The 15,365-nt window shown below is 43.3% G+C and overlaps 1 protein-coding gene across 3 annotated transcripts in view; it reads right to left on the bottom strand.

Moving 5' to 3' along the window:
• The window catches only part of cux2b (cut-like homeobox 2b), a 74,195-nt gene that overhangs the window by 33,504 nt on the left and 25,326 nt on the right, over positions 1–15,365 (bottom strand). For all 3 annotated transcript variants that reach the window (XM_028415031.1, XM_028415033.1, XM_028415032.1), the window contains exons 2-3: positions 10,426–10,536; positions 8,573–8,620 (exon numbers count right to left, since the gene is read on the bottom strand). In XM_028415031.1, coding sequence (XP_028270832.1) covers positions 8,573–8,620; positions 10,426–10,536 — 159 coding nt within the window. The remainder of the gene's footprint in view (positions 1–8,572; positions 8,621–10,425; positions 10,537–15,365) is intronic.

The raw sequence follows: 15,365 nt of genomic DNA, 5'->3' as shown, positions 1-15,365 counted from the left end.
TTTAAAGAAAAACATGAACAATTACTGCTTTGCCAGTTGTTCTAGATCAAAGTCACAGTTTTATTTATCACCACCTGTTCTATATTTAGGGCAGCATGTAAAATCATGCAGTCAAAATTGCACTTATAGCCAAGAAAATGCTGAGAATCTTGCAACAGATTTGACTTTAAGTGTTAAAGCGTCCATGTTGTCATAGTTTTGTTGCATGAACCACACCTAACCCACTAAAGTGTAACAGTATGGGCCAGCAAATGTCACCATGCTCTTTGCTACTTATGTACGACTCCCCAAACTTATAATAACCTACTGATAACCCATTCAAATGTTGTGACAAAATCTTATATTTATATTTATTTGCATCATGTTTAATCGTCACAGTAATGCAGGGCTGAAACTCTGCCTGTTGGGCTCCCTCAGGGCCTTCTTCCCTCTCCTGACTGAATAACAGTGCTTCTGTGTCTGGGACTGAATGGTTGAGCTCTCTTATTCCACCTGTCCTCCCATTTGGCCGCAGCCGGCTCTTCTTCCTTCCTGCCAGCTGTTAGCATCCAGAGCCTGGCGACCCGGCAGCTTTTTCCCTTTGGCTGTCCCCTCAGCCCCACTCCAGGCTGGGTCCCCTTCACTCCAGAAGAAGAGCCGCAGCTCTCCCGCCAAATCCACTGAGACCCAATTACAGGGACTGCAGGAGAAATCACGAGGAGATGCAAAGTTACTTTGCTTTAATTGAGGATGTGTTTTAACACTCTCCTCAGGGCACCGTGGCCACTTTATGTCTCTGATGAAACAGTGTGAGCCCTGCAGTGGGACTTTAAAACATATATCTGTTTGTGACAAAGGCAAAGAATGCTCTGATCTGTGGGCTCAGATATTTAAGGGTGCCGCATGTAATTTAAGATGTCGTATTTCCAGTATAAAATCAGAGTAAATCTAGAAGTGCAAAAACACATTTGATTTGTGGCGACACTGTAATATGGGGTGTACATCAGAAGAGTTGCTCATTACCCTGTTAAGAGAGTTACTTCACTCGCAGCTGCTTGTTTTAATAGAGCCACATGTTAATTAGTATTGTAGTTAATCCCATATTAAAGAGACCCAAACTGTCAGGTCATATTATAAACAATCGGCCCTAATGTTCGTGCATGTGACATTTGGAGCTGCTATCTCTTCTAGCAAAATGTTCCCTAGGTACTAATTGGCCTACTTTACGCTGTCTTTCTTTGAATTGCCAGTTTCTTTATCATTTAGGATATTAGCCTTGACAAGCATCATCCCATATACCATAGGCTCGCTAAAAGTAGAGATGAGCTGCGTCTTTTTAATTTCATTTAATTTATTTATTTTTGCAGAGGGACAGCAATATGAAAATAAATGATTTACACTAGCATGTAATACTTCTAGATCTACCTTCATGGGATATTAAATACAATTTGAAAGAAGAATAAAAGTTCAAACACTTAGCCAGCAGCAAAGTAAGTGTAACTTTTCTCCGCTTGCATTATTTAAGATAGGCTCCATCATTTTATCAATCTATCGATCTCTCACTGGAAAGATGAAAATGGAAAAATAATGAGGCCGATGAATGCTGTGTAAAGAACATCAATGTGCAAAATTTAATTATCTGTGCTGGAAAGAGAAGGAAAATGTGTCGACTGTTTTCTAAAACAAAAAGAAAGTGAAAAAAGGAGCAGTTAATATTTTTCCCTCTCTGCATATTTTAATTACCAGATCAATCATAACTACGTACTGCAGTACTGCAGAGAAAGAAAATTGCAAGTCTAAATGAAAAACAATAGATTTGCTTTAAAGTCTTCGCTCTTTTGAAGTCTAAATTAAAATTTCAGGTACCTTTACAAGAGCCTTCTTCTGAAAGTTATGATATTTAATTAGCGTGTTTAGATTTCGCTGAAATTAAACTTCACAGCCGAGCATCATGTGAAATGAAGACTGGTATTCCCAGGCCTCGGTGAATGAGGTGTGGGTGTGGGTGGGGGGGGTTGAACAGAGGGAATTTAATCGCTTCAGCACGTGAGGGCCATGTATCCTCTGACAGAAGCCCATGTTCTTCTGACTTGTGCTGCCACTGGCTTGATCTGAGGCTGAGTCTCAGTGTTCAGTGGAGTGTAGAAACAACTTTACTCTCCGACTGTGTTTGTGCAGCTCCTGATTCTGCGCCTGAAATCAGAGAATCGTGCCGTAGAATTGGCGGAGCAGCTCTCCCGTTCCGCCTTTTCCTCCTCACATGAGCTTTTCCTGGTTGTGCGAGCGCTGATGTTTATTTCTCTTGGCATGTCCTCGCCGGCGCTGAGCCACCGATTTCACACATTTTTATTGGCTAATTTGACTGTGCTCTTGCCAGCAGCTGAGAGTGAGCCAGGAGTCAGAGAATCTCAGAGACAGTGCTACGGCTGCTGCTGCTAGTGTGGCTGCTCTCTGACTTTGGGTGCCTGGAGGAAGCAGATGAGGGGAGAGAGACTCTCACCTTTCACATAACAAGTAGTTGACCATGTTAGACTGAGACAAGCTAGGTCTCAAAAACTGCCTCTTAGATTAGTTACTGTGCGCTGCTGGTGAGTGTCTGTTTGGTTAGGGGTCAGGAGGGGAATGTGATTGCCTGTCTCTTAAGGTGACAGGGGTTTAGAGGAACGGATGTACATCCAGTCAGACGCCCAATAGGAGCCGTGCAGCCAGCGCTATGCGTGCGTCCATCCTCAAACATGGCTAACATTTGCACAGCAGCGGCAGTCAGGCGTGACGTCTCTGGGCTCTGAGGTTTGTGCTGTCAGGACGGTAGAAATTAAACCTGGCACTGCAGAGCAGAATGTGCTGAAACTCATCAATTCCACATGGCTAGAGAGCCAAGTGCCTATTTATAACACCCCCCCACCCCTTCTCTTCTTTACCTGGTGTGCATCCCTGGCTCTAAACACGCATCCATAATGATGAATACACCCAACTGGGACGCTCCGACAGGGCATCAGTCAGGACAGGAAAACAAACACGCCAACACACACACACCATCAGATCACAGCACAGCAGAGGAGGGATAAGACTGACACCGGGAAGGCTGATGGAAAGGCTGAAGCATCTCAGCATAAAAACACCCAGCAGAACCACAACAATCAGTCACCACACAGGAAACAAACAAGGGCAGTCAGATATATTAAACTTCTACAAAAGGCCCAATGTGGAGCTGAAATATGGTTCTCCACCGGTGAAACACTACCACCCAACTCTGGGGTTTGTTTATGTTGTCATTTACTGAATTAATGACAGTCCACTATAAGAGTTACTGTGAGCTTCTGCAAAGCAGACTGATGGCCCTTTTCAGAAATTCTTGAGCTATATTGGGTGTTTGTGTAAGGGTAGAAAAATGCTGTCACTTAAAACAGCAAGCAGTCAGTAGACATTGCTCTGGTCTTTTCATTCATCTAATTACATTATTAAAAGCAATTAATCATAGAAATTAAAATGCACCTTTAACAAACTGAAAGCTTTTCTTGTTTTAGTTATGTACAAGACATATTCATCGAAAAGTGTTTAGCTGGGCCCAAAATTACTCCATTAGTCTTATTTTGTCCATTATTCTTTGTGGAGAACAATTATGTGGATACTTAAATAAGGAGGGAACGTTTTGTTCCATAGTAACAATAGATGCTATATTATTTCAAAAGCAAACAAAAAAATACTCATGGCATTTTTACATTGAGGAGACCAAGTGTGGTTGTCAGGGGTCAAAACCCACAAGTAAGTCCCATCCTGGTCCCATCTATAAAATTCACTTTCAAAACAATCTGAACAAATATGATTCAGTAAATTGTTATTATAACACAAACATAAGTGACGTTAGAAAACGACACCACCTGCAAAAAGTCTTCTGAATCGTTTTCTGATAAAAAGTGTATGCTTCTGGACAAAGTTACGTGTTTTCAAAAGGAGACTAAAAAGACCTTAACTTGACAATTTGTCCATTTTTCAATGTATGGACTTGTGCATTAGATGTTTAGATGTTCTGTGGTACTGATGGACAATATTAGATCCACATACGTGAGCTGGCTCACCCTTGATTGACCATAAATCAATGAAAGTGCAATTTAAGGTAAAAAGGCTGAGAAGAGTGAGAGAATACACAGAAGTACATTAAGTTTGGGTTAAAGCAGCTTTGCAGCACCAATGTGCAGAACAGACAAGGCCATTTACCCTCTGGAGATGCAGAGGACGTAAAAGATTCAAGGAAGGTATTATCTAATGTCCAATTACACTCCCACCACTACCACCACCACCACCCACACACACATCCCCACACTCTCTGCTCTGTCTCTCTCCTACCTTGCTGCCTCCCACCTTTGTTCCTTCTCCTTAGTATGAAGAGGACACAAGTGATAAACCAGGAGCAGAAAGGCAGTGGTTTACATGGCCCTGGAGCCCATTATGTTCCCCACAATAGGCTGGAAGCCTGGTCGTGCTGTGAATAGGTAATGGCCTGGAGATCCTGGGCCTGGCCTGCTGCTCAATGAGCCTGAGACAGCCAAACAGGAGACAGGCATTAGAAATACCTCGTCAGCCAAGTATGGAGCAGTCTGGTCATAGCCAAAGGGGGGGAGGCGGGGGAGGATGGGAGAGTGGCAGTGAGTGAGACGAGAAGGAGGGTGTCGTAAATGCCCCTTACATAACGTAGGGCATGAACAATAACACAAAGGGAATATTCAGCGGTAACTGTAAGGAAGAGATGGTTTACTAGCACAGATATATGAGCCTATAATGTACTACAAAAATCCAAACTAGGTCCCTTTTAAAAGCTGGATGTACTGTACACGTGGTGTAGTATCAGACTGTATGACTCTGCTCTTGCTCCCTCCAACACCACCTTCCCAAGTTCGCCATCCAGTCAAGCAATCTCTACCTAATAACCACAAGGTTTAGCCCATGATGAAGATCTGTCTTCATTGAGCTGGAAAAGCTGTAGCGTCGCTGAGCATTTTTTCCTAACGGCACAGTCCCTCATCTATGAAAGTGCCATAGAGCCCCTCAGACAATTAGGCAGGGAAAAGCTTTATGACCGTTAGACTCACTCAGTGAGCGGCACTCTCACCGCCAGCGCCGCCAGGAGCGCTGGCTCGTGCAGAAAGGTAATTACGGAGCCTCTCATAATGACACGGAGGAAGCTTGCGTCATAACACCCACAGCCTTTTATCATAGCGCTGTAATTAATTATCATCCTTTACTCTTTGATTCATTCCACTATTCATAACATATTCATACATTCAAGAGAAATTATCATTTCCTTCAGGAATTAATCAAAAGGAGGAAGAACTGGTCGTCTCTCGATGGATGATCAAAGACGGCGTTTGTCTACCTCACCGAGTGGCAGGCATGCTCAGGCCGGAACACGGTGGGTAAAGCCTCCAACAACGATACAAACACTCACCCACTCTGGTCAAATCATCTGTAAGGAGGTTTACAAAAGATGTTTGTGGAAAATAAGTGGCTTTTGTCTCAAATTGTCCCTCCTTTCATTCTGTCATTCTTCCACACACGGCTGGACAGCAGATTATAAAAATATACAAGTTACACGATTGGCTGAGAACAACACAAACATACACTTTCCGAGCACGAGACGTCAGCCATACATACATTCAGGAGCCCTTTTAAGATCTCTTAATTCACTTTTCATGAAGTTGAAAAGCTGCCATGGAGTCAGAACACCTCCTGTGTTCTCACTGAAAACAAGCAACAAACAACAACATACATGAAAACATTGTCTTCCCTCACATCATCACTTCCCAACCTCAGGGGAAGAAATGGCACAGTTAGACTCATAAACAGGTGTCCACCGGCCCCCGGTTTTCAGTGCTTTAATAGCTGTTTGATGTTTTTGATGTCTAGTCAGCTCGATCGTACCTTGCTGCTTGATAATGAGGGCCAATAATGATTCCTGAGCTTGAGGGGTTAATGGTATGTAACCGGCAGAGCTGCTAATTACACGTTACAAACTATTTATCAGAATCTCCATCTGCGCAAGCACCACAACTCTCATTGTGCACGCTAAATTACTCCACGGATTATCATTGTAAAGCAAGTTTCAGTAATTAGGGACCCATACTGCTGTTTTCTCTTTCTGAGAGCACCAAACGACATCAAGAGGAGAGGAGAAAAATAGAATGACTGCTTAATTTGGGCCTAATATTCAGATTAGTACAGGCCGGGCGTGTGGAGGAATCTGCCTCCTCTGCAGAAGAAAAAAAAAAAAAAAAAAAAAAAAAGAGGCAACAAACAAAAATATCAGTCACTGTTCTTTTTCTTGCCTCACAAAAGGTTTATCCTGAGGGGAGTTTACACTCCAAAGTGAGAGGGAGGTGTAAATTGCATTGAGAAGCGCACAGTCTTGGTGAGACTTGGTGAAGACTGTTTTCTGTACATTCAGATGGCAGCGAGAGTTCTGTGTGTGAAAGTCGTGTGAACAGTGTGGGCCAACGGGCCCGTCTCTCCAGCGATCAGTTATTTGAGAAATAACTGTCATATCCCCCAGCCCCAAAGGTGTGCCTGAGACCATGGAGACATGTACCATCTCCTCTTCTTCACCGTAAATTTTTATTAAAATTACCTTCATTATAAGACAGTGTTCATTATAAAACCAAAAACGCCGGTCTCCCAGGGCCCTGTGGATTAATAAGGACAGCGGTGTATTTTAAGCCGTAAACTCAGCTCCTCACTGTCCTTAATCTCCTTCCTACTTCACAAGGCCAAATTAACACCTCTCCTCAGCTCTGACGGGACCTCATTAGCAAACTTCCAGGGAAAGAAAAGAGGAGAGCAGAACGAAAAAGAGGAGAAGAAGGAGGGAAGCGACCAATGACAGCCACCAGCTCTGGGATTAACCCTTTCTCCTCCTTCAGCTCCACAGAAAAACTAGGTCGGCAACGTGTTTCTAATCAGTCGCCTGGTTAGTGATAATTAGAAGGCGAGATTGGACGGGAGAAGAGAGAGAAAGTGGGTGGGGAACATTGAAATGAAAAAAGAAAAGAAAGGGAACCTGTCATGTCGCAAACACTTCAAAGCAGTCGACTTCTCCTTTAGAAGTGGCATGATGAGGGTCCAAATACCATGAGGCACTCCTCTGGGCCTCCATACTGCAGGGGAGGGGGGGGCAAGGACCCAGTTCTTTCTCACATATATGCATCCTCACACACACACACACACACACACAGGACTTTTCTATCGTTCGCCACCTGTACAGTGCAGCTGCAGAGGAGCTTTAGTCTATCCCAAACCACACAGCCAAACAAGCACATCCAACTCCACCTTCCCTCCATATTCTCCCCCTACAGCAGCAGGTCGAGGTCCCACAGCTTACACTGAGGTCGTGCAGACTACCGCTGGGTAAAGTTCACAAGCCTCTGCAAGCTGTTTGACATTACCAATAAGGTCAAAGTGTATCAGAAAACACCAGAGGATTATATTATTATGGTGTGCCGAGTTGCTCGCTGCAACCTTGCGATCAAAAAATAGCCAGAGCTTTTTCCTCTGCAAGCTGGCTTACTTATGTGTTGAACATAAGCCTGTGGAAGTTACACAAGAGAGACCAACAGAGGTACCCGAAGAGGCCTGCAGCTAACAAGAAAAAAAAAAAAATCGCTCATTATCAACCATCTATTTTATCTACTATGAAACATCTCTAGACTCCCAGTTGTCAAACATCAATGGTGCTTAAATTAATCCTTTGGGTTCCTGTTTGCACAATAAAGATATGGAAGGGTGCTTCTGATATTTGTGCAACTTTACAGTAAGAGTAATTGAATTAGCACAGAAATTAACCACAGGGTACTGTGGAGGAGTGCAGCGCTGAATGTGGAAGCTTGTGCTAGGGAACATGCTTGCTTAGGTATAGTCAATTACAAAGCATTAAAAACAAAACTGTCAATAATCACTTCCAAGAGATCTGAACAATCTATGCTGAGTGTTCTCATGTTTACCAATGATAGTGCTTTCAGGTTAGCACTGAGCGGGTCTTTAGAGGGGAGAACCAGACTGGAAACATATTTGCGGTATCATTTCCATAAGCCTCTGCTTTGCGGACCATAACGCAGCTCACAAATGTGATTTATGACCTTGGTTTAATGGCTGGAGCAGAGACTTGGTAGGTATCAGATGACTTTTTCAATGTGGCGACGTCAGAGGGGGCACGGTGAATGCACCATCACAACAGGAAATGAGGGCTTGTCTCAGCCAAGAAAATATGAGAAGCCAGATATCTGATCATCTAATGGCAGATAGCTGCTACTTCACTCTGACAGAAAAGGCATCAGTCAATAAGCACCAGATGAGCAGTAACATGAAAAGTATGCCATGGATTCCTCATCCTATCTATCAAATCATTCATTCCAGGAGCACAGCGGTGTGCTCTAGTCAATGGACATGCAATATCCAGCAGTGTCTCCTTTCAGCAAATTATAATGTGGAACAGACAAAGCTTAGGAAATCATCAATAAATGCTACAACTACTTAGTGGCTTCAGGACTCTGTGTTTTATTCTGCAGAATCTGTAATCTGTGAAACGCAGGCACATGCGACTCACCTGGGCTTGGAAACTCTTGAGAACAGGTGCCACCATCTCCCGGACTTCCTGCGTATGGACAAAAAAAGTAAACTCTGTCTCAGCATTTTTCATTTTGCAGATGCTCCACCTGTTTGGCCCCCAGTGAGGCACAAACAGTTCCTTGAAAAAGAGAGCTGAAAACTCTGAATGTTAATAGTTTCTCACCACAGCTTCTTCTACACGGCATGCGTGTGCCAGTGAGGTATGCCGTTATGGGGTGTGGGTATTAGTGGTTAAACCTTAAGGGTTTGAGTGGGCATGTTTGAAAAGTGGGGCTTTCCAGTAGCTCAGAGATCCGGGCTTGTGCGAGCTCTCACAGCCTCAGGTAAGGGGATTGTGCTGCCAGTGGTGACAGCCTGATCCTGTCTTAAACGCCTGTATTATACTGACAAGATTACAGCACTACACTACATACTCAGTCTGAGATAGGCAGGCAGCATAGCAAATAGCCTGAGGGCTCATTTATAAAATATAAAAATATTCTCTTTGACTTCACCCTACATGTCAATGGATGACCATTTCAAAGCAGATGATGAAAAAAGACAAAATCATATCATTATCATTCATAGATTTAGCTGTTCATGTATTCAGCTCAATCTACCTTAATTGCCATTTTGATTTACAAAAGTAAGGTGCAGATAAAAATATTTGAATTTGAACATTGCAGACCAGGTGGACAAGTAACAAAGTTTGCCAGGTTTAACATTTCCTGTCTTAAAATGTCGTCCACATGACAATGTAAAGTTGTTTTACTGCCACTGTCTCTCCTGTACTCTGCTGCCCTTCACTGCCCTTAAAGGTACAGCATGAAATGTCTGCCCCCCCCCTTCTGGTACTAAGAGGAATTACACAAACTCCACCTCATGTATGTTTGATGTATGGAGGTGAACCTATCTTTGATGTGTCCTATACTATTGTGCACCACTAGGCCCATACATGGTAAGAGAGCTGCATTTACATAGCTCAGACTTGCAACTGACAGAATCTGCTTTGAATGTTTACCCTACCAGCCAAACAGTGTGCCACATCTCCTACTCTGTTGCTACATTATGCTCCGTTTGCTCCTCTCACTACCAGTAAGGTAACACAGGACTTTTACCACAGACACCACAACTGGCATATGTAAAAGGCATTTTCTGGTGCTAATAGGCTTAAAATGGGTATTCGCTGGTGAAACCAGAACAGTGACTGACTTTAAAGAGGTTTTTTGCTGACAAGTGCAAATTGTCAGCAAAAAAAAAAACTAACTGTCCTCAAATTAGCATTGTGGACAATCCATTAACATCGGAAAATACACATTTTTACTGTTAATCTGTCTTTGATATATTTTTTCAGTGCAGTTGTACTGTAAGTAGAGGCTCATGGAGTGGGGGTCCCCATCAAAATTCAACACATAGTGTTCAGTTAGGGTCCTGTTCCTGATGGGTTTAGAGAAACACTCATTTTGTGCATCACAGATATTTGGAGAAATATCAATATCAGATGCCAATTCTAAAACCAGAGATAACTTTTTTCAGTTCAGTAGCTGAAAGTAAGCAGCAAAGTTGTGTTTACCTTTTGTAAATGAGCCCCCTGGGCTTTCAGGTTAACACTGAAAGGCCTCTGCATTTTAAATATATTTACTGAGCTACTGGAAGAAGAGGGAGGAGGCTATTCCACACTGTAACATACAGTAATGCAGATTTTTACAAAGAAATAACTAATTCCCTGCACAAAAGGTATATGCGGGGGATGGAGCAGTAGTGATGCAGAGAGGCAAGTACCTGCTGAGGTGAAGATGAGGAAAATGACACATACAGTTGAGATAAAGGGGGGGAGGGTGCTAGACTCACCTCGGGGACATTTCTCTTGAACTCTCTGCTCAGCTCTACCAGGTGCTTGTGGGAATGTTCGCTCTCCTCTTGTCGACCCGCCAGCTCAGACGCTACAGAGTTTAGCTCCCTCTAAAAAACATACAAAAGAGGGAGAAATGGTAAGAGGAAGCGAGCGCACAGAGAGGGCACTTTCGGGAGTCTGCCAATGCTCATCCAGTAAAGCTTAGAGTGTACATAAATAAAAATACACTGCTGAATATTAACAATGTAATCCTTCATGATCTCACAGCAGTAATACTTACAGCTAGCCCTGGCCCATAAATAATTAAGCCAAAATAAATCCAATGCCTACAGTAGCAGAAGGCCTTTTAGATAATCAGTATTTGAAATAATCGATACGCTTGCAACGGCTATAGAGCGCCAGCGAGAGAGAGTGGGGCGAGAGGGAGGGGGTAGGGAAGGAGAGAGAGAATAGGGGGGAGAGGGAGTCACGTGTAGCGACCCAATAACCCGTCAAACACCCCTACAAACAGACAGAGCTTCCTTCTAAAATGAAGAGCTGTTTTATAAGCCCGGCCAAGACCTAATTCACACACACACAAACGCTTGGCCTGCTGTCGTAATTACCACAGGTCAGATCTATTTTCAGCCTTTTTTTCCCAATCTCTCTCCCATCGCCCACACCGATCTGTATATTGATCCCACACAGATTTTCAATACATGGCAGCAGCCTCCATAGCTTTAACCAAATTACCCTTTTGCTACAACAACAGGCCCCGATTGCTATTTCATTAATGTCTCTGTACATTGGTTGTTTACATGTCTGTGTTATACCAAATGAGAGCTCCACCCCGGCAACATGTCTGATCCACTATTCAAAGCTGTCTGTGCAGCAGGCCCTTCATCAGAACCTTGCATTCATGCTGGACTCAGCTGCACCGCATGCCATCCACGAATCCGATATTATCGATCCGTCATCCAATTCCCGGCTCTTTCAGCAAACAGAAAAAAAGGAAAACAGATTCCAACTCTACTCCTCTGTACTGCTGGAACAGGCAACTGTATATTCATCTCTGCTTCCTTTTTTGATTATCAGTAATTGATGAGGATCTTCTCTTGTAACTGCTGGGTTACAATATAAAAAGTGAAATAGGGGATTCAATTACCACTGCAAATTTCTATATGACGCCGGGAAATTAAATTGACTGTGTTTTAATTAATCTGCAGTCTTACTTAAAGGCAATTTAATAAATCATCACACAGGGAGAAAAAAGGCAGAAAATGGAAGGATGAAACTTCCACAGCCGTAGGCCCCGTGGGATGGTGACAGCCTGTCGGTCAGAGGAGGAGGCTGTTAATTGAAGGGCTGCTGGTTCAAGTCCCTGGACTGGTGAGTCAGAAAGTGGAAATGACTCCAAAATGAGATGCTATATTGCCACACTATAACACTAAAACTATGCCAGTATGTCTGTCAGCCAGGCACCTTGAAATGAGTGACTGACATCACCTTGGCAGTAAAAGTTCGTGGTGACAAGCCTTGAGGGCATTTACCACCTCAGCAATGTATTGACCAAATATTACTTTCCTACTGGATAAGGTTACCCATGTCAGAATTACACATTTCCCATCCAGCGATATCCAACTACCTCAGCATCCTGATATCAAAGTTGTGCCATTTTAACAGTATTTCTTTGCATGGAAAATGAGCCAACTGTCAGAAAAATGTAAACTTGCCTCCCCTGTCCGTGTTATTCAGCCTCAAGCCTTCTGTTTTCTACAGAAAAGGGCTGAGCACTGAAAACCATACAAAATGTGATGGGGTATTTAATCCATTCTATATACACTACCAAGACAGTGTGACTGATTATGTTCATTACCCAACAGTTCAAAGTAAATTCTTATTTTATCTATGTTACAAATAGAAAACTACGTTTGAAAAAGAACACTCAAAAGTTGAAATAATTGCAGCACATTGGCACAAATCAGTCGATAATGGATCAATTAATACGTTTGTGTGAACATAACAGGACATAGGAATATCACAATGTCAACACAATACGCTGCTATGCCGTTACGTTCAGGAGAGTATAAAGGAAATCCCGTCTGAGGAGGGACTACAAAACATTCCGCTCTACTGAGAAGGATAGCAAACATTTTGGATTGTGTACCATCTACCCACAAGACAAAATAGAGAATATCATCCAACCTGTAGAGTCAAACTGCTCCTAAACACTAAACTTGTGGCTTTGCATGGAAAATGGAAAGGAAGACAGCTGAAGCTTAAACCTATCACCAGGCCTGGGAGGCTGCACGTCTCGTGAATTTCTGCATCTACCCAATATTTCTAACAGCATTCCTTACATTTACAATGCAGTGTTCATGATATATTTGGTAGAGGAAATTTGTCATTGCTTGTAAATCGGACTGTCAGTGAAAAAGGCCACGGCTCCACAGGATAAGGCGACAGGACTTTATAAATTCCTGTTAGTCCTTACAGTCCATCTGGGATGAGCCTTCCTGGAGATTAGAGAGTGGGCTTTCAGAAGCCGGCCAACCTCCACTAGATTCAAATGGCCCTGGACCGGCTAATCTTGCCAAGAGAAAATTCCTCTAGAAGTGACTTTGAGTGGATTTTATAAGTACTTAAGATATAACAGTCTGGTGATTCTACGTCTGCCAGTGCCACAGCGGCCTCAGTGTAGAGCTCACTTTTATTGCAACTCGGCTGATGAGAATGGTGGATACTCATGCTGTATGCAAGTCAAACAGTGCGATCATTATGGAATAGTTATTTTGAAAGCATCCCCACAGTTTCTAGACCATTATGAGGGAGGGAGTCTGGGCAACAGCCCATCAAATAAAACCTACTGCATGTCTTTCTGAAAAGAAGTGAGGCAGAACAGACGCTACGTTAGACTGATGATGGGAGCATCTCCACAATATAGTGATGCTGAAACAGTAATGTTATCCCTGAAGATATACATATATATATATATATATATGTAAAAAAGATTTTTGCTCTGCTTCCTAATCAGACGTGATCCATTTCAACCTACAACCGGGGCACCTTTGAGATCCCTGATAAAATTCACTTATCTCCCTTCATTATTTTGAGCTCCATCCTTCATGAAGCATTTGCATGAACAGCCAGATGCTGCTGGTGTCTCGAGAAGGGAAAGGAGAGTTGCAACTAGAGCTGTGCAAAGAGGAGTTTCTCGGTAATCATTTGACAGGTTTTAAAAAGGACGATTGGGACCAAATTTTCAGTGTGTGGCAGTCGGGTCAATACAGAGCTCCTGTCATTAAGCCTCTGCCAGTCAAACATCCAGCCATAATTGATGAGTATCCCCTGGGGAGGGTGGAGCTGTCATTGGGGCTGAAGGGGCAGGAAAGAGGGATTTTGAGCATGGAACTGCTCCTGGTGTGCTCAAGTCAATATGCGAGGAGAAAGCAATCTTGGTGATTTCTGACTCCAAAACAAAGACCAAGAAACAAGAAGCTTATTGGTTTTAACAGGATAGACCTGCAGTCTATTGGCAGTCTGTAAATGGACTTGAAGCTCAATGGCCTGCAGAAAAAAAGCTGTGAATCCTTGACTCACACACCCTTGGGTTTACAAAGGCAGAGCAGTGCCTTCTGACACTGAGTAGCAACGGACCTTGCACACGATCTGACAAGCAGCCGTTTAAACTGCATTAAGAGGTCTCAGGTTTTATGCAAGTATTTTGCAGGAAAATCTGTGAAGAGACAAAGCACTGAGGATTATCACATAAGCTGCTTGTCAAATATGTTTCAGTTAAATGATAGGAGGTTAAAAGCAGCAAAAGCTACTTTCAAATCCAGCAAAGACAATTGCTCTTGACAAAAATCGGAACAAGATGATGTACTGCAACAATCTGCAAGCAACTGAGAATGCTTTAGGTAAAATGTGGGCCTCTGTAATGTATTGTGTTGGAGTAGATTTGACATTGATTCATTAAACCTAGCTCATCTTGATTACATCTGTAGTAGTAAGCTTTTTTCTGGCCTTTCACAAAGACAACCCATGGTGGAAAATGTTGACAACTGGGAAAAAACTACCAAGGTACTGCAATGAGGTAGACTGAGTCAAAATCACTATTGTGCACGCAGGGCTTGGACAGCACAAATTAAAGAGGAAAAAATAGGAAGGAGGAGGAGAGAGGGGAAAAATGCAGATGGGGTATTATTTTTCTTTTTGTATCCCATCTAATTGCAATCATAGGCAGATGTCTGAAAGTGTGACAGCATCAGCAGAATTGCTGCTGAGAGCACAGAATCTTTGTCTAAAAATAATCAGACATTCTGTGTGCTGCTGTTTGTTATAATGGTAATCGATGCTGGAGGCTTTGAATTCCATCAATTTATAGATCCACTCTGTTCTGCCTGGTGACTGTACTGCCTCACAACCCCCACCGCATACGCACAACCAACGCAACAACACACACTCTTGCACGCAAGGTCTCGCACAAAAAGAGCAGTTAGGCACACATGTGTGCGCAGAGACGTGTGCGCTGACGTCCACACACATGGGCTGCAGCACAGAAGAGCAGGGAGCAGTGTGTGATTAAGATAAGTGTAGTTTCCTTTCATACATTCCTTATCGCCTCCCATTCTCTGTGAGGCACAAGATTGTCCATAGCTGTCTCAGATTAGCCCCGCATCTCAGACGCCACATTTGAAAGGGCGCACTGATCAATAAATCAAATCACCACAATCAATGGCCCCAATCACTGTAGTCTAGTCTGGCCTCAACATTATTACTGGCAACCCCCCCCCCCCCCCCCCCCCCCGGCCACTGAGGGAGGGGTTTGGTGGAAGAGTGAAGAGAGCAACGCACAGTGGCGCCTGTCCATTTGAAAGATCCAAAATGAACCCTTATCTGGCCTCTTTGAGCTGAGCATCAGTTAAGGGCACAGACAGGGAGAGTGTGTGTGTGT

This window comes from Parambassis ranga, chromosome 9, assembly GCF_900634625.1.
Source record: "Parambassis ranga chromosome 9, fParRan2.1, whole genome shotgun sequence".
Lineage (NCBI taxonomy): Eukaryota > Metazoa > Chordata > Actinopteri > Ambassidae > Parambassis > Parambassis ranga.
The sequence above is the reverse complement of the archived record's forward strand: the minus strand, read 5'-3'. Positions and strand labels throughout refer to the sequence as shown.